General features: G+C 46.3%; 1 protein-coding gene across 2 annotated transcripts in view; it reads left to right on the top strand.

The window, feature by feature from the left end:
- Positions 1–27,313, top strand: part of gpatch2 (G patch domain containing 2) — a 360,444-nt gene that overhangs the window by 250,594 nt on the left and 82,537 nt on the right. For both annotated transcript variants that reach the window (XM_070889440.1, XM_070889441.1), the window contains 2 exons: positions 14,384–14,423; positions 19,826–19,896. In XM_070889440.1, the coding sequence (XP_070745541.1) occupies positions 14,384–14,423; positions 19,826–19,896 (111 nt within the window). The remainder of the gene's footprint in view (positions 1–14,383; positions 14,424–19,825; positions 19,897–27,313) is intronic.

Here is a 27,313-nt window from a genome sequence, read left to right on the forward strand (position 1 = left end):
AGCTCCCGGTCTGCATTCGCTTATTTTTAAAGAGCCGGTTGTGTGCGAGAACTTTAACTCTCAGTGGAAAAATCAGAGCAATGCGGCTCAAGGACCAAGAATTTCTTACAGATTGAAGTGGAGGCACTGGTTACTATAATTGAGGCCAAATGGCATGAGCTGGACACCAGCAGAGGTCACATAAAAGTTACACCAAAAGAAATGAAGAAACACTGGAACCAACTTGCAGAAGATCATTGTGCAATGATGACCACCCCAAGGTCTGGAGGCCAGTGCAAAAAGAAGTGGCAGGACCTTGGTCAAGTAGTTAGTGTGAGTTATATTTTCATTTCGTCAATGGAATTGCAATTGTAAATGTGACCATCTGTATATGTCCCACCCAGCAGAAAGACACCCTCTCTAAAAAGTTATATTTTCATCTTTGCAGAGAAAGGTGGCACATAATAAAAGGGAAAGAACTCAAACAGGAGGAGATCCGGAAAATCTGCACCCACTGACACCCTTGGAACACAGGGTCGCTGCTTTGATGGGTCCTGCCTGGAGAAAAGCAACCACCACTGCACAAACTGGGCCCACATTCGAGGGAGAGGGCAAGTCCTGCAAATTCCACATTCTGGCTTTGCTAAATGTTAAGTACTGAGCGGGCTAGTCATGCTTCGGTTCATGGGGATGTCTCCATCAGCTACGCTTCAGTTGATGCAATGTGCTATCATTCATCATGGTCCGTCAAATGAGCCTGCTGCCTGTGCTGTGTGAGCCTACTCATGCCACCCTGCCCCCTCCTCTGCTGCTCACCATTTGTCTGTTCTGTTATATTTTGCAGAACTTGAGGCCAACCCTGACTAGGCTCAAGCCGATGCTGAAGAAGATTCAGATGCAGACGAGCCTGAAGAGGAGAACATCTTCCAATCCCACCTTCCAGACCAAGAACATGGGGGTGAGGGGGAGGGGCAGGGAGAGATGATGGATGAAGCCTACACTGTTGTACTCACTCTGGAGGAGGTGCAGGTGCTGCCCATTGAAGTGCCAGGCCCTTTCCTGAGTGGCACAAGTGTTGGTGAAACATTCCATGGTTTCTCACAGTCTGAGATTGTGGGTTCCAGTGGGGTGTGGCAAGGCACACCCAGGGTGAGATGGGGAAGGTGAGCTCGATAGTGCTCTCCTGAGGTGCAGGATCTAACAGATGTGGCTCAGATGATGGCAATGAGTGCGGACATCATTGACCTTACATGATCACTCCTGGACACCATCAGTGGGGTGGGTGATGAGGTATCGGGACTGTCAGGAGAAGTAATGGTAACACTGTCCGGGAACATGAGTGAGGGAATGTCACAGGCAGCGGATACAATGTTGGTGCACATGAGAGAGGGAATGTCGCAGGTAGCTGATGCACTGTCAGTGAACATGAGGGAGGTAATGTTAAAAACATAGACGTCTACAGCGCAGAAGGAGGCCATTTCAACCCATCCTGTCTGCGCCGGCCGACAAGAGCCGCACGGCCCTCGTCAGCAGTCCTAAAGGTTACATACAAACCCATGAACAATAACGGAAAGGCAAAGAGAACCCATCCCAACAAGTCCGCCCCATACCACTGCAACACCTATTATAATAAAAACATCCACACTCCACCCTAACTCGAGCCATGTGATCTCCTGGGAGAGGCAAAAGCCAGGTTAAAAACCCAGGCCAATTTAGGGAGAAAAAATCTGGGAAAATTCCTCTCCGACCCATCCAGGCAATCGAAACTAGTCCAGGAGATCACATTGGCCATATTCTATTCCCTGCAGTACTTACCATTATATCTGCGCCGACCAACGAAAGGTCATCCAGTCTAATCCCAATTACCAGCTCTAGATCCGTAACCCTGCAGGTTATGGCACTTTAACTGCCCATCCAACCACCTCTTAAAAGTGGTGAGGGTTTCTGCATCCACCACTCTTCCAGGCAGCGAGTTCCAGATCCCCACAATCCTCTGCGTAAAGAAGCCCCTCCCCCCCCCCCCCCGCCCTCAAATCCCCTCTAAACCTTTCACCAACCACCTTAAAACTATGCCCCCTCTTAATAGCCCCCTCCACCAATGGAAATAGACCCTGACTATCCACTATGTCCAGGCCCCTCAATATTTTGTACACCTCGATGGGGTCTCCTCTCAACCTCCTCTGTTCCAATGAGAACAAACCCAGCCTATCCAATCTGTCCTCATGGCTAAGATTCTCCATTCCAGGCAGCATCCTAGTAAATCTCCTCTGCACCCTCTCTAGTGCAATCACGTCCTTCCTATAATACGGCGACCAGAACTGCATGCAGTACTCCAGCTGTGGCCTAACCAAAGTATCATACAATTTAAGCATAACCTTCCTGCTCTTATATTCTATGCCTCGGCCAATAAAGACAAGCATTCCGTATGCCTTCTTAACCACCTTATCCACCTGGCCTGCTACTTTCAGGGATCTGTGGATAAGCACTCCAAGGTCCCTTTGTTCATCTACACTATTAAGTGGCCTACCGCTTAATGTGTATATCCTTTCCTTATTAGCCCTCCCAAAGTGCATCACCTCACACTTCTCTGAATTAAATTCCATTTGCCATTGCTCTGCCCACCTGACCAGTGGATTGATATCCCATGAGCCCATGACATCCCTCTTCATTCTCAACCACACAGCCAATTTTAGTGTCGTCTGCAAACTTCTTAATCATACTTCCTATATTCAAATCTAAATCGTTGATATATACCACAAAAAGCAAGGGACCCAGTACTGAGCCCTGCGGAACTCCACTGGAAACATCCTTCCAGTCACACAAACCTCTATCAATCATTACCCTTTGCTTCCTATCTCCAAGCCAATTTTGGATCCAACTTGCCACTTTGCCCTGGATCCCATGAGCTTTAACCTTCATGACCAGTCTACCATGCGGGACCTTATCAAAAGCCTTGCTAAAGTCCATATATACTACATCGTACATACTACCCTCATCAACCCTCTTGGTTACTTCCTCAAAAAATTCAATCAGGTTAGTCAAACATGATCTTCCCTTAACAAATCCGTGCTGACTGTCCCTAATTAATCCTTGCCTATCCAAATGCAGATTTATCCTGTCTTTCAGGATTTTTTCCAATAATTTTCCCACCACTGACATTAGGCCTGTAATTACTCGGCCTATTCCTTTTTCTCTTCTTAAACAAGGGTATTACATTAGCAGTCCTTCAATCCTCTGGCACCATGCCCATATCCAAAGAGGACTGGAAAATGATGGTCAAGGCCTCTCCTATTTCCTCTTTTACTTCGCTCAACAACCTGGGATGTATTTCATCCGGGCCTGGGGACTTATTTACTTTCAAAGCTGCTAAACCCCTTAATACTTCCTCTCTCACTATATTTATTTCATCCAGAATATCACACTCCTCCTCTATAGCAGTATCTGCATTACCTCTTTCCTTTTGAAAACAGACGCAAAGTATTCGTTAAGAACCCTACCAACATCTTCCGCCTCCTCACAAAGATTACCCTCATGGTCTATAATAGGCCCTACCCTTTCCTTAGTTACCCTCTTACTCTTAATGTATTTATAGAACATCTTAGGGTTTTCCTTAATTTTACTGGCTAAGAATTTCTCATGCTCTCTCTTAGCATTCCTAATATCCTTTTTAATTTTATCTCTTACCTTTCTATATTCCTCTAAAGATTCTAAACTATTTAGCCATTGATATGTGACATAAGTGACCCTTTTTTTCTTAATCCTCCCCTGTAAGTCTCTAGACATCCAGGGGGGCTCTGGAATTATTTTTCGCAGCTTTTTTTTTTTAAGGGCACATGTTTGGCCTGAACATTTCGGATCTCCTCTTTGAATGCCTCTCACTGTTCCGACACCGATTTACCCACAAGTAGCTGTTTCCAGTCTACTATGGCCAAATCACTCCTTAACTTAGCAAAATTAGCTTTTCCTCAATTCGGAACTTTTATTCCAGGCCTATTCTTGTCCTTATCCATAACCAACTTGAATCTGACTGAATTATGGTCACTAGCACCCAAATGCTCCCCCACTAATACCCCTTCAACTTGTCCAGCTTCATGCCCCAAAACTAAATCTCAGACCGCCCCCTCTCGTGTTGGGCTTGCTACATACTGACTAAAAAAGGTCTCTTGAGTGCATTTCAAGAATTCCGCACCCGCTATACCATTCATGCTAAATTTGTCCCAATCAGTATTTGGATAGTTAAAATCCCCTACTATTATTACCTTAATGTGAAGTTTTTAGACTTCACATTAATTTGCCTACCTATTTGCTCCTCTATCTCCTTCCCACTGCTTGGGGGTCTATAATACACTCCCAGCAGTGTGATCGCCCCTTTTTTATTTTTCATTTCGACCTTTATGGCCTCAGTTAATGATCCCTCCAACATATCATCCCTCCTCACCGCTGTAATAGTTTCTTTAATTAGTACCACAACACACACACCCCTTTTTACCCCCCTCTCTATCTTGTCTAAAAATCCTGTAGCCAGGAATATTAATCTGCCAAACCTGCCCCTCTTTCAGCCATGTTTTTGTAATGGCTATAATGTCATACTCCAAGTGTCTACCTGTGCTCTTAGCTTATCCGCATTATTCGCTATATTCCTTGCATTAAAATATATACCATTCAGCACAGGAAGACCTCCTTCCTTACTATATACTAAGCCCTGTTTCCTCTGCCTTACAGATTCACTTTCTAGATTATTGCTATCCAACTCCTGCTTTACTTCCTTCCCTTTTGAATTTGTTCTCAGGTTCCCATCCCCCTGCCAAGCTAGCTTAAACTCTACAGCAAGTGATCAGGAAACCAATGGAATTTTGGCCTTTATTGCAAAAGGGGATGGAGTATAAAAGCAAGGAAGTCTTGTTACAGTTAGACAGGGTATTGTTGAGGCCACACCTGGAATACTGTGTGCAGTTTTGGTTTCCATATTTACGAAAGGATATACTTGCTTTGGAGGCAGTTCAGAGAAGGTTCACTGGGTTGATTCCAAAGATGAGGGGGTTGACTCATGAGGAAAGGTTGAGTAGGTTGAGCCTCTACTCATTGGAATTCAGAAGATTGAGAGGTGATCTTATCGAAATGTATAAGATTATGAGGGGGCTTGACAAGGTGGACGCAGAGAGGATGTTTCCACTGATGGGGGACTAGAACTAGAGGGCATGATCTTAGAATAAGGGGCCGCCCATTTAAAACTGAGATGAGGAGGAATTTCTTCTCTGAGGGTTGTAAATCTGTAGAATTCACTGCCTCAGAGAGCTGTGGAAGCTGGGACATTGAATAAATTTAAGACAGAGATAGACAGTTTCTTAACCGATAAGGGAAGATGGGGTTATGGGGAGCGGGCAGGGAAGTGGACTTGAGTCCATGATTGGATCAGCCATGATCGTATTAAATGGCGGAGCAGACTCGAGGGGCCATATAGCCTACTCCTGCTCCTATTTCTTATGTTTTTATGTTCACAGATGAGCTGCTGGAATAAGGCTCAAGCAATCGTTAAAGGGGCACGACGGCCCTCCCTCCTCTGCTGTCGTGCTTCAGGTTTAGGTAGTTGCATGGCTTCCTCATCCTCCTTATCACCATCTGCATCTTCCTCCTCATCATTAGCCATTCTCACCTCAGGTGGGTCTTCTACGACCAGCTGCTGCTGCCTCATGATGGCTAAGTTGTGCAGCATGCAGCACACAACAGTGAACTGACCGATAATCTCAGTGGAGTATTGCAAGTAGCCTCTGGAATGGTCCAGGTATCGGAAACACTGTGTCAAGGTGCCAATGGTCCTCTCTATTATGCTGCGCGTCGCAACGTGCGACATGTTGTATTCCTGGTCAGCTTCCGTCCGGGTTACACGTAGGGGTGTCATGAGCCAGGTGGCGAGGCCGTACCCTTTGTCTCACAGTAGCCAGCTCTGCCCTTCTGACTGCTGCTGAAACATGGCAGATATAGCGCACCCGCTTGGTATGTGCTCCCAGGGTATCTTGCATCAACTGACATGATGCGATGCATGTTGTCACACACGAGCTGCACATTAACGGAGTGAAAGCCTTTTCTGTTCCTGTACATCTCTGAATCCTCCAAAGGTGCTCGCAAGGCGATGTGGGTACAATCAATGCAGCCCTGTACCTTTGGGTCGGCAGCAATCCTGGAGAAGCCCACAGCCCTTTCACGCATTGTCTGGACAGTCATGGGGAACTTTATGTAGTCATTCCTCCGGGCATATCGTGCAGCAGTCACCTGCCGAATGCAGATATGTGTTGTATGTTGAGAAATGGCGCATACATCCCCAGTTGTGGCCTGGAATGACCCAGATGCATAGAATGAAAGTGCAGCTGTAACCTTCACTTCAACTGACAAAGTAGTGCTCCTGACGCTTCTAGGTTGCAGGTCTGCTTTTACTAACTCACAGATCTCATTTACAACTTATTTGCGGAAACACAGCCTTCTCACGCAGTCTACATCACTCAGGTGCAGGTACGAATGCCTGTCTTGATATGCCCAACATGGGTAAGGCCTCCTACCTATCAACCTACGTGCTCTGAGGTTCCTCATGCGATGAGGTCGAATCAATCGTCTCCTCCGCAGCACCATCATACAGAAGGCTTGCATGAGGTATGGCATTGTCAGTATTGCCCCCATAATGAAATTGTACCTTTGCAAGAAGTTCAAAACAGCAGGACAAGCTTCTTTGTTCTCGCTCTCCCCAAGGTCGATGCCCTAGTATGGACCACACCCAGGTCTGCGCATGCGCAATAGGTTTGCTTAGAACGGGAAGTTAGGCATTCAAATGAGGACATTTGGGGCTACCAAGTCTAATGCAATTCTTTAATTTTAGATTTTTTTCGAAGTACCACCCCACCACCGACCAAATATCTCCTCACCGGGCACGAGGGTCGGCCGTCAGAATCGCTCCCTCGCCCGGACATAATGGGACATAACCATAATACATGTAGCAAGGTGCCCTTCTGTCTGCAGACTTTCCCAGATTCGTCTGGTATGGAGAGAAACTATTCTAGAGTTACAATGGGTGTGTATGTGTGGTATACAATAAAAGCTGGACCTCACACATTTTGTTGGTGTTGAGGTTCTTTCTCCCTAACTCTTGCCATTCCTCCTTTAATTAGACAGGACGTTGACACTGTGGGATACATTCCAATCAGATGAATAATATTTGGCCTCCACTAGTAACTGGAGAATTGCCAAGTAATTTGAGTTCCCTTCTTCAAATGTTACTGGTGCAACCCCCATCCTTCAGCACCGATTGTCAGGGAAAGACAGTGACCCCAACAAGTATGACTAAGCTCCCATTCCATGACTAAGCTAAACCCCGGAGACTAAAAACAAACAAGTTGCCTCAACTCTTAAAACCACATTGCCACCAGCACAAATACAGATAATCTTAAAAACATGAATGAGTCAATATATTCTTTATAAATGTAATGAAAATGTATATTAGCTTCATAACAAATACACGTATGTGTGTGTATATCATTAAAAATCTTGCATATGGTATGCACTTTCTATCCACCATCCTTATGTCTGTGTTAGGATTATGATTCACACTGTTTATGCCCATATTCAACACTGCCTATGTCAACAGTTACAATGGTAAAACCTTACATAGAAATGTCGGGGCCGAAATTGCCACCCTCCTTAAGGGGGCGGTAAGGCCTTTCCGACTGGGGGCAGGCAGATAGGTCCACCCATCAAAAAGTGCCCCCGGGCCGGGAGCGGCGGAAACAGGTTTTCGCCCCACACGTGTTGCCACCCTGTCGGGCACACGCCAACCCCTTACCGCCCGGCGGGTGACCCGTTTCCATCACGCGAGGGAAATTGCCCTGCGGGAGCGGAGCAACCGCCAGTCAGTGTCCCCGACAGCTTTTCCCGGCGGGAAGCTACCAGTGGCTGGGCAGCGCGTCTGCCCTTTTTGGGGAGAGCGCGCCACTGTGGCGGCCATTTTATTTTAATTGTTGGCTGACTTTGAAGTCGGCCCAACAATGGCAGCCACAGATTCGGCCGGGCCGCCAACAGACAGCCTGGCACCTTCTGGGTGCCGGACCACTGGCCCGGCCGAAGCCCACCCTGGTGGTCCAGTGGGCACCACTAAAGTGGCTGCAGAGCTCACAGTGGCCCTCCCCTTTAACTGAAGGGGAGGGACGTTGAAACGCGTCAGCGCAACGTGGCACGTCCGCATTGTGCTGACGTACTCAGTGGAGCGCTGATGACACCTTCCACCCCTCAGCCGCCCCAAATACCGCCCCGACCGAAACACAAACAAAAAAAGGGCAAAATCCCTCTATTCACTTATTTCGAAAGGCGCCCCGTTTGTGGCGGAGGGCAATTTTGGCCCCTTTAACTTTTCTTAGTTTGTTCATGCACCATTCTAATCACTCAAAATGCTTTTTGGAAAAAAATAGTCCACCGATTTACATAAGTCCAAAATAACATTTTAAATAGAATACAAATAGCACGATTCAATTTATTAATTGAATTGTATTTTGTATCTTTAACATCTTTATTAAATTTTCTATGGAAGGGAATAGGTAGTAAAGCTTTTTGAACCAGGTGATTTTTGGGACATGGAGAGTGATAAATCATAGAATCATAGAATTGTTACAGCACAGTAGAAGGCCATTCGGCCTGTCGAGCCTGTGCCGTTCTCTGCAAGAGCACTTCAGCTAGTCCCAATCCCTGTACCCCTGCAGTTTTTTCCTCCAGGTACTTTTCTAATTCCCTTTTGCAAACCATAATTGAATCTGCCTCCACCACCCTTTCAGGCAGTGCATTCCAGATCTCGCTGTGTAAAAATGTTTTCCCTCATGTCACCTTAGGATCTTCGGCCAATCACCTTAAATCCGTGCCTTCTGGTTTTCAACCCTTCCGCCAATGGGAACAATTTCTCTCTATCTACTCTGTCTAGACCCCTAGTGATTTTGAACACCTCTTTCAAATCTCCTCTCTGTCGTCTGCTCTAAGGAGAACAACCCCAACCTCTCCAATATATCCACATAACTGAAGTCCCTCATCATTGGAACCATCCTTGTAAATCTTTTGTGTACTCTTTCTAAAGCCTTCACATCCTTCCTAAAGTGCGTGCCCAGAATTGGACACAATACTCCAGTTGCGGCCGAACCAGTGTTTTAGGAAGATTCATCATAACTTCCTTGCTTTTGTACTCTATGCCTCTATTTATAAAGCCCAGGATCCCGTATGCTTTTTTAACCATTTTCTCAACCTCTCCTTCCATCTTCAACGATTTGTGCACTTATACCCCCAGGTCCCTCTCTTCCTGCAGCCCCTTTAGAATTGCACTGTTTAGTTTATATTGCCTCTCCTCGTTCTTCCCACCAAAATGTATCACTTCTCACTTTTCTGCGTTAAACTTCATCTGCCATGTGTGCGCCCATTCCACCAACCTGTCTATGTCCTCTTGAAGTCTATCCCTATGCTCCTCACTGTTCACTATGCTTCCAAGTTTTGTGTCATCTGCAAATTTTAAAATAGTGCCCTGTACACCTAATCCCAAATCATTAATATATATCAAGAACAACAGTGGTCCTAGTACCGACCCCTGGGGAACACCACTGTATACCTTCCTCCAATCCGAAAAACAACTGTGCACCACTACTCTCTATTTGTTGGGCTCGGTAGTGTTTTATGGGCACTACGAGTGCTCTTGGGGGACCAAAATGCTATCTGCAGTACGCGTGCACACTTCTGATGCGTCGTACGTCGGACACCATCTTGGTAAAGGAGGAGGACGTGGAAGGGGGACCTAGACGGCCCCTTTCTGCCCGGGCTGTGCATATCAAACTAATTCAAGTACGATACCAGTAACCTCAACCCCAATTTCCCATTCACCAACAGTACCACAATCCTTACTTTCCCTCTGTCACTGATCATCTTATCCTCCTCTTGGCCGCAATGCAAAAATGAAAGCTAACACAAAATACCATTCCAAACCAGATTTATAAATGAAATCATGCTATATTGCATACAAACTTAAACTAATTGTTCCTTCATCGTCGCTGTGTCAAAATCCTGGAGCTCACTCCCTAATAGCACTATGGGTGTGCCTTCACCACACGAACTGTAGCGGTTCAGGAAGGTGGCTCACCACCACTTTCTTAAGGGCAATTAGGGATGGGCAATAAATGCTGGCCTTGCCAGCAACGCCCGCATCCCATGAAATGATGTTTTAAAAAATCAACCCTTTGCATTCGCTTCTTGCCTGTCTTCCAGGTGCCTTTGCTTGTCCTAGTGCTTCTATGTAGTGCTACCCAAGTAGCTGCAGCGTGGTAGAAGGCTGATAACTTTCATTGGAGGAGACTGCAGATGGTCTTGGAGGACGACCTCAAGCAGCTCTGAGCCTAGAAGGCCCGGCTTCGGACAGCATCATCTCGGCATGGGTGGCAGCAGTCTGGGCTGGCTGGCGGTCAAGCAATAGCAAGGGCACTAACGGATTGGAATGGGTGGGAGCGTGAATGCTGTCATCCTGAGAGAAGACAACTGGCTCGTGGTACATGGAGCCATTGCCACTCCCCCGTGATGGCACCTCAGCAATCCTAGTAATCTGTTGGAGTACAGATTGCTGGCCTGCTGTGATACCCTGCAAAACCCTTTGAACTGCAATCCACAGCCCTGATTGCAGCAGTCTGAGCTTCTATGGCAGCAAGCTGACCTTGCATGACTTCAGTCTGAGTTTCCGCTGCAGCACTCAGACTTTTGGTGGAAACTGCTTGTGCCTCAGCAATCCTAGTAATCTGTTGGAGAACAGATTGCTGGACTGCTGTGATGAAATGGAAGCCCCATTGAATACTGGTATCAAGAGCCATGATGGCAGTAGTCTGAGTTTGCTTGGCAGCAGTCTGAGCTTCCACTGCAGCACACAAACCTCAGATGGAAGCTGTTCATGCGGCAATGGAAGCTGCATCGTGTGTGAATGTAGTTGTCCACCACTTCTAAACTGGAAAGGATAGGCTACCAGCTCTGTGCCAAGATGGTGCCGGACTCTTCCATGCTCCTTGACATTGAGCACAGTCTTTCTGAAAGGCTTCCCAATGCACCAAGCATTTTGTTGTGTATACCCATCAGCCTTCTGTAACCTGGCCTCTCAGTCCTCATCTGAGTCCTCTGCAGCAGAACTCGTGTGTGACCTCGCCCTTCAGCAAGCTGCCCCTATTCTTGCACCCTGCCCTGGCTGTAGCGATCTTGTGCCCGGTGTCTCCCCACAAGCAGATCCTGCTTTTAATCTGTTCTCTAAGATGTGCATAGTGTCATCTGAGTTGATGGCTGCGAGTGTGAAATCAAGTGACATTGTGTCTTCATCATCAGTCTCTTTGTCTTCTTTCACTGCCTGGCCAAATTGCACCTCTTGGGTACCTGAAAGGAAAAAGGCACAAGGGTAAGGTTTGAGGGGAGGGGGCGAAAGTAAGAGATGCAAGCTTATACCATCTGCAGGTTGTAAGTCAGAAGAGGTTGTGCAATGAGGAGGAAGTGGATGTGAGAAGGATGATTAGGATACCGTTATCTTCAATAGTTTCAGCCCCGCCGCTGGCCATGGCCTCAGCAATGGCCCTTCCGATAATGATCTTCTCCATGGGGGTTAGAGCATGCTGGCGCGCCTCTATCCCTCCGGTTAGTTCTGGCTGCCTTCGGTTGTGCGTAACCGTCTCCCACAAGAGAGTATGTGTAAGTATGTGTCGTGCAAAATGTTTGGGTGATGTGCTGTCACAGTTCAATGGCTGGCAGTGTGTGTAAGCTGTGAGATGTGGGTGTGAGGCTTGCAACAGTGGTACATATGTGAGGGTTAGGTGAAGCATATGCATATGATTGATAGAGTCTGCTGGTAGGTGAGTGATGGGGGTGTGATGATTTTTTAAAATTCGTTCCTGGGATGTGGGCGTCCCTAATTGCCCTTGAGAAGATGGTGGTGAGCCGCCTTCTTGAACTGCTACAGTCCTTGTGATGAAGGTACTCCCACAGTGCTGTTAGGAAGGAGGTTCCAGGATTTTGACCCAGCAACGATGAAGGAACGGTGATATACTTGCAAGTTAGGATGGTGTGTAACTTGCAATGGAAGTTGCAGATGATGGTGTTCCCATGCGCCTGGAGCTAGATGGTAGAGGTTGCGGGTTTAGGAGGTGCTGTCAAAGAAGCCTTGGCGAGTGCATCTTGTAGATGGTACATACTGCAGCACGGTGCGCCAGTGGTGCAGCGAGTGAATGTATAAAGTGGTGGATGGGGTGCCAATCATGCAGGCTGTTTTATCCTGGATGGTATCGAGCTTCTTGTGTTGTTGGAGCTGTACTCATCCAGGCAAGTGGAGGTTATTTATTCCATCATACTCCTGACTTGTGCCTTGTAGATTGTGGACAGGTCAGGAGGTGAGACACTTGCCACAGAATACACAGCCTCTAACCTGCTCTTGTAGCCACAGCATTTATGTGGCTGATACAGTTACATTTCTGGTCAATGTTGACCCCCCAGGATGTTGATGGTTGAGGATTCAGCGATGGTAATGCCATTGAATTTCATGGGGTGGTGGTTGGACTCTTGCTTGTTGGAGATAGTCATTGCCTGCCACTTGTGTGGTGCGAATGTTACTTGCCACTTATCATCCCAAGCCTTGGTCTTGCTGCATTCAGGCATGAACTGCTTCATTATCTGAGGAGTTACGAATGGTACTGAACACTGCAATCATCAGTGAACATCCCCACTTCTGACCGTATTGTGGAGGGAAGGTCATTGATGAAGCAGCTGAAGATGGTTGGACCTAGGACACTGCCCTGAGGAACTCCTGCAGCGATGTCCTGGGGCTGAGATGATTGACCTCCAACAACTATAACCATCTTCCTTTGTGCTAGATATAACTCCAGCCAGTGGAGAGTTTTCCCCCTAATTTCCATTGACTTCAATTTTCCGAGGGCTCCTTGATGCCACACCCGGTCAGATGCTGCCTTGCTGTCAAGGGCAATCAGTCTCACCTCACCTCTGGAATTCAGCTCTTTTGTCCATGTTTGGGCCAAGCCTGCAATGAGGTTTGGAGCCGAGTGGTCCTGGTGAAACCCTGACTGAGGCTAGTGTTGCAGTTGTTTGGATATGGCATTTGAAGATGCATTCACTGAGCTTGTCCACTCGTGTGAAGTCATTAAACTTCTTGCGACACTGCATCCAGACTCCTGGCATTACCTTTCCATTGTGACCCTGGAAGACATCCTAGGCCCTCGCGGATACAGGACATCGCTCCTCGTTTCCACCTCCTCCACCAAGACCTCCGGTGCAGCATTGGAAAACCTGGGTGCCTGCGCTCTGCCATGTTCTGCCATTCTTCTGTCTTTCCCAGGTCAGATTCAGCTCACAATGGAGTCCCAGCACCTGCTCCAGCCACAGTGCACCTTCCCTTTAAGAGGTGTAGGCTAGCTTTAAGCAGTGCAGACTAGGTTTACGTAATGCGAGCAAGTATCGATTTTGGGCCCTCTGCTGATGTGTGCCACCAATGAATAGCGCGGTTAACACTGACTGCACATAGATATCATGTTAATGCGTAGGCAGCACAAAGTTTCTGTGCTGCCTGCATTACATCAAATGGGCGTGGGGTAATTGCGCATTGTGATCCCAGCTCCCGTTTACAGGGGTTATCCAGTTTAGCTGCCTGAATTTCCTCCCAGAAACAGTGGTGGAATTGGAATCCATAATTGGTTTTAAAAGAGAACTGGATCAATATTTGAAAAAGAAAAGCTTGCGAAGGTTTGAGCAAACAGTAGGGGAATAGGACAAAGTGGATAGCTCTTTCACAGGGCCAGCACAAGTGCAATGGGCCAAAATAACCTTTTTCTGGACTGCAAAATTGTATGAGGTAGAATATCTGCAGGAGTTATCAATCTACCACCCTAACATGGGCGGAAACTCCGTTTCTCCAGGTTTTCTGCCGATCTACCTTGAAGTTATGGAAAACAATGGGAAGAAACTCCTGCACCTTTTACTGCCATATGATTTTAAGTTGTTGCTTATTGTTGCTGTAAAAAGTATGTTTCATTCTCCTAGTATCTAAAGCAGAAAAATAGTTCTTTTGGTGTTCTAAGAAGCTACTTAACATGCATTTTTTTGTAATGTTAAACAACCACCTTGGCAGTGGAAATTTTCAGGCTGAATGCTTGTTTGCACTCAAATCAAAGCCATAAAAGAGTTAGTGAGGACTCTTAAATGTCCCATAAAATGTACCATTAAATAACAGAATATAACAGTGTAGCCTGGGGTTGCACTATTGTAGTGGTTGTTTAATGGCCAAAATGCACGTACTGGGCTGCCATGTGATAACACATGCTCATAAAGATGTGTGTTATTAAAATCTATCCCTTTTCTCCCACAGCTTTTGGTTTTGCCCTGCGGCCAGGAGCGATCACAGCCAGGTACAAAATACTGTAGCCAAGAACTGTTTGCGTCATGCTCCTGCATATGCAGGCCTCCAGTTCTAGTTTTTTTTTAAACCAACTGTTAAGACATTAATTGGCCAGCACAAAACACCCTGGCTTCTTATCAACCATAAAAACAATCTGTAATCAGCTTTCAGCCACTCCGACAGGATAGAATAGATTTAATGATATCATTTTGGCACTTTGCTTAACATACTTGTGGATATAACGAGGTCTAAGGTCTCTCTGTGCCGTTTTGAAAAAAAATCTGTGCTGGGGAAAATGGCCTAAATGGCCAGAAACAGTGCAGAATCACTTTACAATGTAGACCAGTGCCAAACTATCTGCCGCCAAAAACTCTGCTGCTGATAGCGCCGGCCCCAAAACTTTGGGGGAAATTTAAACTGACTCATTACACCAAAAAAAATCGCCGGCAGCAAAAAAACGGCGCCCAATGATAGCAAAAATAGGGGCCATTGTTTCTTTTTTTTAAAAACTTATTTGTACGCATGGGGATGAAAGAATTTATCCAGTGTCTCTTGGTTTAATTAGCCTTAGATATGAAAATAGTTTCCCTAGCATGTTTCTAGAATGTTTGAACTCTTAAAAGCTAGAATGTAGATAGCCAAAAACTATATTTTTTTTACAGCATGACATTTCTATAATGTGGTTAATGCTTAAATTATTTGAAAGATAAGAATATTTTTAATTTTAAAAATATTATGGTAAAACCTTTCAAGGGTAGCATTTGTACCAAATTATAAATATAACATGGTGAAAGATTATTCCAAGAAAACTGGAAATATTCAGCATGTAAAAATACAGAAATGCTATTTTTAGTTATTCAAAAACTGGCGAGCAGAGATCCCAGTTAAATGAAGAAGAATTATGATCCACAAGATGCCTACCCTACCTCAGGTTTCCTCATTCTGTACCATTTCTCTTCTACCCCATAAAGAATCTTAGTAGTAATGCTGAGCCGCTATTTCTTTTGCCATTAAATAAAATTGTTCCACTTTGACGATGTACTATTTATTGTGAGAAGCGCCCTATACAGAAGTAATTGTATTGTTGGCCTGACAATGAGTGACTGACCATTTTTTGGACAGTTTCAATGAATAAAAATGATAAATGTTTTACACATTAGCACTTCAGTTTGCTCAACTTTATAATATTATTATAGTGTTGCTCTAATTAGATAACTTCAGACAAGAAAATTTGATCTTCTCATGGAATTTAACTTCACAAAATAAAACAACATTAAAATAACAGTAATACAAAAGCAAAATACTGCAGACGCTGGAAATCTGAAATAAAAACAGAAATACTCAGCAGGTCAGACAACATCTGTGGAGAGAGAAACAGAATTAACGTCTCAAGTCGATGACCTTTTGTCAGAACGGTCTGACGAAAGGTCACCGGCTGGAAACATTGGGCCCAAAATTGGCCAGGAGTTGCTCTGTTTTTTTTGGAGCAACTTGATTTTTCTGGAGTATCTTAAAATTCCCCATTTTGCCCATTCAATTTGCGCCAGTGTAAGTGAGTTTGTTAACATTTTTTTAGTTTAGTTTATTTTTTTTCAAAAGGGGGGGCAGTTACCAGCCAACTACGCCAGTTTTGGCCATTTAAGCCACTTTGGACAGCTAATAGTTGCTCCAAACTAACTTAGGCCAGCGTAGTAGCCACACAGAAAACCCTTGCGGAGAGTTAAGAAATCAGCGCAGGTAGCCAGAGATAGGGGTGGGAAGGGAAGCAGAGAGGACCTTACAAAACACTAAACAAAGCACAACAACATTCAAGAAGCATAAAAACCATCAAGAAGAAATAAAAATTAAAACTTAGGTCCTACCTTCCTAACTCGGGCCCGGGAAGTTAGCGGGCCGGCCGGGGATAGATGCAGGCGGGACGACCGGGCGGGAGAGCACAGGGAACTGGCCATAGGCTCGGAGAACACACAGGAAGATGGGCTGGGATCCCAGAAGACACAGGCAGGCTGGGCTGAGCTCCCCGAAGACACAGGCTGCTGGCTGCAGGAATCAACGGACAGCGGGCCAGCCGGCCGATGCGGGAGTCCACGCGGTCGGGGATAGATGCGGGCGGGAGAGCACAGGGAACTGGCCGATTGCCAATGTTATTCGCTACTGCGCATGCGCGAACGCTCCAATGCGCATGCACAGCGCTGCCAGCACTCTTTCATGCGCAGGGCCCCAGCTCTGTCCCCCAATCGGATCGCCACGCCAAGCCCCGGGAGAATCAACAGAGCGGCCAGAATACGGGGACATCTTTTTGGCGTCGTTTTGAGCCTAGGAAGTCGGCACATCTCATGTGAGTGTGCCGAAAAAAAGGGGTGGGCCAAATTTGGGCCCGTTAACTCTGTTTCTCTCTCCACAGATGCTGCCTGATCTGCTGAATATTTCCAGCATTTTCTGTTTTTATATTAAAATAACTGGGATGTTATAGTACAGGAGATGCCTATAACTGAAAGAATTAGATCATAGCATAGTTAATATCAAGTGAAGTCAATTTTCAGGCATCGGCTAAAGCCAGATATTTTCTGGCACGGAAATACAAAAGAGTCTGTTGGCATCCATAATGAATAATTGAAACTAATTTATTTGGCATTTCGAAGTACATTTGTCATTTTTACAGAGTACCATAATTTCTAATCACTTTATAAAACATACATATCCTGTAGTAAAACTAATATCTATTTAAATTTTTTTTAAATCCTTTCTCTTCCAAAAAGCACCACATTTTTTTGACATTTACCTCAAACACCAAATACTTTCAGTCACTAGATTAGTGGCACTTTCTGCTAAATAGGGTATGCTAATAAATTCAGAATGAAATAACAGCAAAATGTACAAAATAGTATGCTTTTTAAAAAATTGACAAAAAATTCACTGCGCAGTCTAACTCAATAAAATGGAGCTCCTTACCAAACTGTATAATGTAAATAGAAGATATATGAAAGTTGCCATGTCCCTGTCTTCTAGAATGCTGTTCCTTGCTACACCTCTCTGGGCTGCATTTTCATTGGGCTTGCGCCTCTATTGACGCCCCGGAGAGACGGTAATGGGTATGCAAATGATTTCCAGCCAGGCGGCCAGCTTCCAGCAGTCCGCGAGAAATTTGGTGCCAGTGTTGTGGGGGCGCTGAGCAGTACCGCCCAGGAGCGTTGAGCCGGTGTGCAATGCCCCCGGTTGCGACAACGTGGTGAAATTTGTTTTGAGCGGGACCCGTAGCATGCCGTAGTGGGACCGTCTGGGAAAGCGGGCGGTCCAAGCTGTTCCGGCGGCGGTGAGGGAAGGAATGACTACATAGAAACATAGAAACATAGAAAATAGGTGCAGGAGCAGGCCATTCAGCCCTTCTAGCCTGCACCGCCATTCAATGAGTTCATGGCTGAACATGAAACTTCAGTACCCCCTTCCTGCTTTCTCGCCATAACCCTTGATCCCCCGAGTAGTAAGGACTTCATCTAACTCCCTTTTGAATATATTTAGTGAATTGGCCTCAACTACTTTCTGTGGTAGAGAATTCCACAGGTTCACCACTCTCTGGGTGAAGAAGTTTCTCCTCATCTCGGTCCTAAATGGCTTACCCCTTATCCTCAGACTGTGACCCCTGGTTCTGGACCTCCCCAACATTGGGAACATTCTTTCTGCATCTAACCTGTCTAAACCCGTCAGAATTTTAAACGTTTCTATGAGGTCCCCTCTCATTCTTCTGAACTCCAGTGAATACAAGCCCAATTGATCCAATCTTTCTTGATAGGTCAGTCCCGCCATCCCGGGAATCAGTCTGGTGAACCTTCGCTGCACTCCCTCAATAGCAAGAATGTCCTTCCTCAAGTTAGGAGACCAAAACTGTACACAATACTCCAGGTGTGGCCTCACCAAGGCCCTGTACAACTGTAGCAACACCTCCCTGCCCCTGTATTCAAATCCCCTCGCTATGAAGGCCAACATGCCATTTGCTTTCTTAACCGCCTGCTGTACCTGCATGCCAACCTTCAATGACTGATGTACCATGACACCCAGGTCTCGTTGCACCTTCCCTTTTCCTAATCTGTCACCATTCAGATAATAGTCTGTCTCTCTGTTTTTACCACCAAAGTGGATAACCTCACATTTATCCACATTATACTTCATCTGCCATGCATTTGCCCACTCACCTAACCTATCCAAGTCACTCTGCAGCCTAATAGCATCCTCCTCGCAGCTCACACTGCCACCCAACTTAGTATCATCCGCAAATTTGGAGATACTGCATTTAATCCCCTCGTCTAAATCATTAATGTACAATGTAAACAGCTGGGGCCCCAGCACAGAACCTTGCGGCACTCCACTAGTCACTGCCTGCCATTCTGAAAAGTACCCGTTTACTCCTACTCTTTGCTTCCTGTCTGACAACCAGTTCTCAATCCACGTCAGCACACTACCCCCAATCCCATGAGGTAAAACATAGAAACATAGAAAATAGGTGCAGGAGTAGGCCATTCGGCCCTTCGAGCCTGCACCGCCATTCAATGAGTTCATGGCTGAACATGCAACTTCAGTACCCCATTCCTGCTTTCTCGCCATACCCCTTGATTCCCCCTAGTAGTAAGGACTACATCTAACTCTTTTTTGAATATATTTAGTGAATTGGCCTCAACAACTTTCTGTGGTAGAGAATTCCACAGGTTCACCACTCTCTGAGTGAAGAAGTTTCTCCTCATCTCGGTCCTAAATGGCTTACCCCTTATCCTTCGACTGTGACCCCTGGTTCTGGACTTCCCCAACATTGGGAACATTATTCCTGCATCTAACCTGTCCAACCCCATCAGTATTTTAAACGTTTCTATGAGGTCACCTCTCATCCAAGCTAATGTCCTTCCTAACTATTGCGTTAATCTCAATCAGGTAGTGCGATTGGGGGTTTTTTTGGTTTTATTTTTACGGTTAATCATTATGTGAGGTGAGCAAGGTATTGGGAATGTGTTTTGTGTTTTATTTACCGATTTATTTTTTTCCAGGGAAGCCTTTTTTAGGACGCTCCGAGGCCGGCTCTTTAGCAACGGATTTTCAATTGCTCAGCCGGCCTAGCATCCTAAGCGAGATGTGGTACGCCTCGCTCCACACTCAGGGCCCAGCTGCTGAATCTTGTGGTTGCAGACGCAAACCATTTTCCGGCGCAAACTTTACTGTCCTGCCGCCATTATCACCCTAATAAAGCCTCAACCGAAAATCCAGCCCCTTGCCTTCAAAGGCCTTCTTAAGGCTTTGACCATGTTTTCATTTCCACTTGTAAAACACTTTGATGTGAAAAGCCATATACATACAAGTTGTGGTGTTGTAACCAACAGCACAGCAGACCTGTGTTTGTGAGTAACATAGTTGTGTGATTTTCTTCAGCTTGGTTACCTGCAAGAAGTCCATGGAGACAGTACACCCAGAAAAATCAGCTCATTACAAACATCGAGTGGGTAAGATAACTGGCTTCATTCAGTAAAAAATGTTCATGGTGCGATACTGAATAGATATGTTGTTTTCTTTTTAATGTAAGAGTTTAGACGAGGGGGGGAAGTTGTTTAGTGAGCAATTAATATTTTTCTATATGATCTTTAAATACACAATGATAAATTGCTGATACATTAGGAAGTATATTAGCTTAGAAATGTCAAGTTATTTCAATTTAGACAAGAAACAGTTATTCAAATGTAAGAGTTTTTTTGTATTCTTCATAGAATTATACAGCCAGAAGGAGACAATTCAGCATTATCACGCCTGTGCTGGCTCTCTCTAGTTAGTCCCGTGCCCCATTTGATTTTCTATCTCAAATATTTATTCACCTCCGTTTTAAAAATTGTTATGGATTCTGCTTCCACCACTGTCAATCCATTACCAAACAACCTTCTGCGTTTAAAAAAAAATCACCTAACATTTCCTTTCATTGTTTTCGCTCATGAACCCCTCCTCTTCCTCATCCATGTGCTGCCTCTTGGCAACATTTTCTGCAGATATTGAGTCAACTTTCACATGTATGCTGATGATACCCTGCTCTATCTCCCCATCATTTGTCTTGATCCCTCCAATGTCTCTGTGTTGTCAGATTGCTTGTGTGGCATGCAATCTTGGCAGAATCACAGTTTCCTCCAGTAAACATTGTGAAGACCAAAGCCTTCATCTTTAGCCCCCACCACAACTCAGTACCCTCACCACTCACTCCATTCCTTTTAGGCCACTATCTGAGCCTTAAGTAGGCTGGTTCTGACTCCATGGCCGGAATTTTAATTTAGAGGTGGGTAGGGAGCGGTGTGCTGCAGTGCGGTCGAGAAACCCGGGAGAACAAATTTATTGGCAGGGCCTGATTAACATTTTGAATCTCTGTTCCCTCCCCCCACCCTCTGCAGCCAGCCAGATGGAGTAGCTGGCTGACTGTCGGGCAGGTAGGCCTGCAGCACCAGACCGCAGAGAGGAGGGAGGGAGAGATCGAGGGTGGAGGGGAGTGTTTGAAAGGCTGGAGAGGGGATCAGAGGTCGGAATGTGAGGATTGGACACTGAAGGGGGAAGGTCGGAAGGCCAGAACAGATCGGAGACCGGAGGCCTTGTGAGGGGTGGGGTATGGAGGCCTCAGTTGAGGCGATCGCAAGTTGGGGGGTTGGGAAAGCAGGAATGCTGGATCCAACAGGTAAGTGGAAAGGCATATACCTCCTGGATCCAGCAGTCCTTGCCTCCCTTTAGCTGGTGGGTTCCCCGAGGCCTGGGAAACTGCCCACCCAGAATTAATTTTAAAATGGTGGGTCACCATGAGGCATGCATCCTCATTATAATGGTGAGTGTGTTGGCCGCCCGCTTTGATTAAAACCAGAAGTGGGTAGTTACGATTGGGGTCGGGTTCAGATTTAATTCTTTAACTCCCACCCAACCCATCTGTTTTTTGGGGGTTAAAATTTCCCCCTATATGTCTTCATTTCAAGGACTGCCTACTACTACCTTTGTAACATCCCCTCCCCCATCCCTAACTCCAAACCCTCACCATCAGATTTCAATACTTCAAATGCTGTCTTCTCTTTCTCCACCCTCCATAAACATCCAAAATTCTACCACCTTTATTCTATTCCACGTGATACCTTGCTCGTCCATTGTCCCTTGCTCCCCCAACGCCTCAAATTTAAAATTCTCACCCTTGTGCTCAAATTGTTCCTTCACCTTGATCCTCCCTATCTCTATAACCACCGCCAATGATAGAATTCACCCCCCCACCCCACCTTACATCAAACTGTCTGTTCCTCTGTCTCTGGCCCCCTTCTCTTACCCTGATCATTGGTGGGCATTCATGCTCTCAGCTGCTTAAGCCCTTCACTCTGGAATTGTCTCCCTAGAATGTAACCCCACTTTTTAAAAAAGGAGAGAGAGAGAAAACAGGGAATTATAGACCGGTCAGCCTGACCTCGGTAGTGGGTAAAATGATGGAATCAATTATTAAGGATGTCATAGCAGTGCATTTGGAAAGAGGTAATATGATAGGTCCAAGTCAGCATGGATTTGTGAAAGGGAAATCATGCTTGACAAATCTTCTGGAATTTTTTGAGGATGTTTCCAGTAGAGTGGACAAGGGAGAACCAGTTGATGTGGTATATTTGGACTTTCAGAAGGCGTTCGACAAGTCCCACACAAGAGATTGATGTGCAAAGTTAGAGCACATGGGATTGGGGGTAGTGTGCTGACATGGATTGAGAACTGGTTGTCAGACAGGAAGCAAAGAGTAGGAGTAAATGGGTACTTTTCAGAATGGCAGGCAGTGACTAGTGGGGTACCGCAAGGTTCTGTGCTGGGGCCCCAGCTGTTTACACTGTATATTAATGATTTAGATGAGGGGATTAAATGTAGTATCTCCAAATTTGCGGATGACACTAAGTTGGGTGGCAGTGTGAGCTGCGAGGAGGATGCTGTGAGGCTGCAGAGCGACTTGGATAGGTTAGGTGAGTGGGCAAATGCATGGCAGATGAAGTATAATGTGGATAAATGTGAGGTTATCCACTTTGGTGGTAAAAACAGAGCGACAGACTATTATCTGAATGGTGACAGATTAGGAAAAGGGGAGGTGTAAAGAGACCTGGGTGTCATGGTACATCAGTCATTGAAGGTTGGCACGCAGGTGCAGCAGGCGGTTAAGAAAGCAAATGGCATGTTGGCCTTCATAGCAAGGGGATTTGAGTACAGGGGCAGGGAGGTGTTGCTGCAGTTGTACAGGGCATTGGTGAGGCCACACCTGGAGTATTGTGTACAGTTTTGGTCTCCTAACCTGAGGAAGGACATTCTTGCTATTGAGGGAGTGCAGCGAAGGTTCACCAGACTGATTCCCGGGATGGCGGGACTGACCTATCAAGAAAGACTGGATCAACTGGGCTTGTATTCACTGGAGTTCAGAAGAATGAGAGGGGACCTCATAGAAACGTTTAAAATTCTGATGGGTTTAGACAGGTTAGATGCAGGAAGAATGTTCCCAATGTTGGGGAAGTCCAGAACCAGAGGTCACAGTCTAAGGATAAGGGGTAAGCCATTTAGGACCGAGATGCGGAGGAACTTCTTCACCCAGAGAGTGGTGAACCTGTGGAATTCTCTACCACAGAAAGTTGTTGAGGCCAATTCACTAAATATATTCAAAAAGGAGTTAGATGAAGTCCTTACTACTAGGGGGATCAAGGGGTATGGTGAGAAAGCAGGAATGGGGTACTGAAGTTGAATGTTCAGCCATGAACTCATTGAATGGCGGTGCAGGCTAGAAGGGCTGAATGGCCTGCTCCTGCACCTATTTTCTATGTTTCTATGTTTCTAGACCCCTCCGCCTCTTGATATTTCTGTCCTCCTTTACGAACCTCTTTAAAACCCAATTCTTTGGTCACCTATCCTGATAACTCAGCATCCATTTTTCTTATTGCCTTCATGAAAAAGAAGAAAGACTTGCATTTACATTGCTCATTTCATGATCTCAGGATATGCCAAAATGCTTTGCAGCCATTGAAGTACATTTGAAGTGTTGTAATGTAGGAAATACAGAACCAATTTTGCGCACAGCAAGGTCCCACAAACAGCAATATGATAATGAGCAGATAGTCTGTTTTAGTGATTTTGTGTGAGTGGAGAACTCGTCTGCTCTTTTCTAATGGTGCCACAGGATCGTTTACATCCACCTGAAGGGGCATCAGTTTAACATCTCATCCAAAATATGTCACCTCCTGACCGTGCAGCACTCCCTCAGTACGAGACTGGAGTGTCAGCCTCGAAATTTATGCTCATGTCGCTAGAGTGGGACTTAAACCCACATCCTTCTGACTCAGTGGCAAGAATGCTATCACTGAGCCACGGCTGCCTCTGATGCGCATTGTGATGTTTTTCAGTGTTTAAAGTGCGACATCATTTCTGGGTTTTGTTGTTATGTTGATAATCTTAATTTAATGGCAGCTTGTTCTGGCTCACTGACCAGTGGAAACAGTTTGTCCTGCTTTATCTTATCAAAACCTCTCAATTTTGAATACTTCGATCAGATCTTCTCTTAACCTTCTTTGTTCTAATGAAAAGATCTGACTCATAACTAAAGCCTCTTGTCCCTGGTGTCATAATGAGTTTCTTTGACATCTCTCCATGATCTTGACATCATTGTCTACTGTTTTAGGCAGCTTTCTTGAGGAATCAATAACTCAGCGTACGTAGCACCCGATCAAATGCCTTTTGAAAATCTGTAAACACAACATTCACTGCATTTACTTTATCAATACTTTATCTTATTTTCTCAAAGAATTCTATTAAATTAGCCAGACTCGACTTCCATTTTACAAATTCAAGCAGCCTGTCCTTGATTAAGTCATGTTTTTCTAGGTTAGTACTAATTTCATTTATATTATGACCTCTATCCCGTTCTCCCAATCTTAACAGAGGTTACAATGGCAAACCTCCCAGCTCGCTTAGACAATTTACATATCCAAGGATGCTTGAATGATTGTATTTGGAGCCTCTGCTATTTCCTCTCTGACTTCCCACAGCATTCTCGGATGCATGCCATCAGGGCAGGTGCATTTTCCACCAATTATTTTCGGTTCTTCTTCCTTATCATATCTAATTGCTCTACCCCCTCCCGTACCTTTTCGTTCTCACCAGCACTGAGGTAACTATTCGTTTAATATCTCTACCATCCCTTCATCCATCATAAGATTCTCTTTATCAAGCCTAAGGACCCATACTATTTTTACTAATCCTTTATTATTTCCCTTTGTTACCTGCCTTCCTTCATGCCATCTCTTAGCCTTTCTCGGTGTGGAAATTCGGGTGCGCCTCATTTGGGGCGGTAACCCAGGTGGAGAGGTAATTTTAACGCCTTGAAATAGTTTGCGCCCTCCGCCCAGAAATTCATCATATTCAGGCGAAGAACTGACAGGGACGCTAAATCAGCCATTGCACACCAGAGCTGGGGGAGCCATAACGAGCGTTTGGTCGGTAAATTTGGCAAACATTGTGATTGCATGGAACTCCAAGTCAGACCCCGGGAATAGCCGACTCTTAAAGGTGCGCAACTCAACTATAAGCATGTCCACTTCAAGACATTCATTCATCTGAGTCTAAGAGGATGGATGCGGATGCAGCAAGACAACGTGCGCACCGCTTCTTGGCCACGGCCATTGAAGCGCTCCTGGAGGCCGTGGAATGGTGCCAAGATTCCCTGCTGCCTGGAGGGGGACGAAGGCCATCCCCCAGAGTCATCAGGAGGCTGTGGTGGGAGGTAGCACAGCACGTCTCTGCCCGCGACACGGTGCACAGGACCGCGAATGTCAGAAAAAATTCAATGACCTGACTAGATTCGTCAGGGTGAGTACCCGTTACATTATCCTTGCAATGCCTTCATGTGAGCCTCATTGCTTCACACTGCCCACACCTTCTCTATGTGTGCCAGGCCATGCTCCTCGTTGCTGTACACACCCTCAAAGCTCTCTCTAGCCTCCCCAGACATGCCCCGCCCATCCAAGCGTCTCTCACCTTCCAGCTCCCGACTCAGCCTGAGGACACCAACAAGACCTTTTAACACTCCATATGTGGTCACAGGTCTTCAGCATATAACTTACTTGTAACTCCTTGTGCCCAGACCCCATCTTTTACACATCCACTGTGAGCTGCCACACAGTCTGAGATGCAGACATTCACATCTCACGACATCAGTAGCGAGTCATTTACTACAGATAGTAGTTGCACAGCAGAAGGTACAGACGCACTGACAACTTTTTGTTTTGCGCATTGTAGGCCAAGCTCACCTACAACAGGTGAGCGGATCAGCGGACAGGAGATGGGGAGCCAGAGCTGCAGGACCTCACCAACATTGAGGAGCATGTGTCTGCCCATATGGGTCCAGCAGTCAGAGTGGTGGCGGCCAGACAGGCAGAACCCCCGCAGGACACTGACGGTTTGTAAATGAGATGTCCATTTTCTACGACACCCCTCACCCTTCTTCCCACATGCCTTACAACATGTATCTGCAAAATAACGATGCCCCCCCTCCTTCCATCCTGCCCCCTCCCCAACTGCTACACACACTTGTATTGCTTTGTGCTTACAGATGATGAACCAAATGTGTCCCAGCCTGCCCATCAGCCAGTGTCCTCATACGAGGAGGAGGATGTCAGGACATCTGTGGTCACCGACCGGAACCCGACACCATTGCCCGCGAGTGGGGATACCAGGAGGAGGGCACCAGCAACTTCCAGGGCTTCCCAGATCCTGACGCTCCTGGACCCAGTGGCCTGCAGCAATGCGCAGCGTGAGGGGAAGCTCAGGGGCCAGCTCTCCAGAGAGTAAGTTAGCCCAGGAGTCCTGCTAAGAGTCAGGCAGATGAGGACCTCGATTGGGAGGCTCTGAACAGGGAGTCATTGCAGATGCACCATGAGATGATGGGTGCCTTGGGGAATGATCTGCAGAGCGCGGCTGCACTTGGTGTGAGTGTGGCGGAGGCAGTCTCCATACTGGACTGAGCCTGTCAGCTGTCCACTGAGACCATCCTTGCCTGTCTACACCGGCAAACAGCCTCAGCGAGCGACAGAGGGGTCCCAGAGGTGATAGCGCGTGCCATCGTCCCAATAACAGCAGCCATGATATCACAGGCCGAAGCCACGCGAGGTCTTCGTGATGTCATGCAGACACTGGTGGCTGGCATGCACTCTCAGACTGCAGCGGTTGAAGCTCAGACTGCAACGGAGTACTCTCCATGTAAGTGAAGTGCTCCATTATGAGCCGCCATCGAATAGCCCTTTCAGCGACAACATTGGCACGCTGCCTCCTCCGTGGCTGCTGCTGGTCGTCGCCGTCTTGCTGGACATTCGGGACGTCGGCAGGCTCCTGTTCCTCCTCCCCCTTCTCCTCAACCTTTTGAGGTAGCCATGCGATCCCCACTGGCAAGGCCTGGGCCCTCATGATGACCAGGTTGTGCAGCATGCAGCACACTACAATGAATAGTGAGACCTGTTTAGGGGAATATTGAAGGCTGCCTTCAGAGCGGTCCAGGCATCGGGAATCACTGCTTCAGGACCCCTATAGTCTGCTCTATGATGTTGCAGACATGGCTCTCGTTGTAGTGTTCCTCCGTCTTTGTGGTGGGGTTGCGGAGGGGGGTCATTAGCCAGATGGCCAGGCCATGTCCCCGAGCAGCCAGCCTCGGTCTTGCCGTGGCTGAAACAGTCGAGACACAGTGCGCTTCCAGGATAGCGAGCATTGACCGCAAGGATGCGCTGCATGTGGTCGCACATCAGTTGTACATTTAGGGAGTGGTATCCCTTTCTGTTTCTGAATACCTCTGCATTCTAGAATCGTGCTCGCAAGGCCACGTGCGTACAGTCAATCACTCTTTGCACCCTCGGG

Source organism: Pristiophorus japonicus, chromosome 9, assembly GCF_044704955.1.
Source record: "Pristiophorus japonicus isolate sPriJap1 chromosome 9, sPriJap1.hap1, whole genome shotgun sequence".
NCBI lineage: Eukaryota > Metazoa > Chordata > Chondrichthyes > Pristiophoridae > Pristiophorus > Pristiophorus japonicus.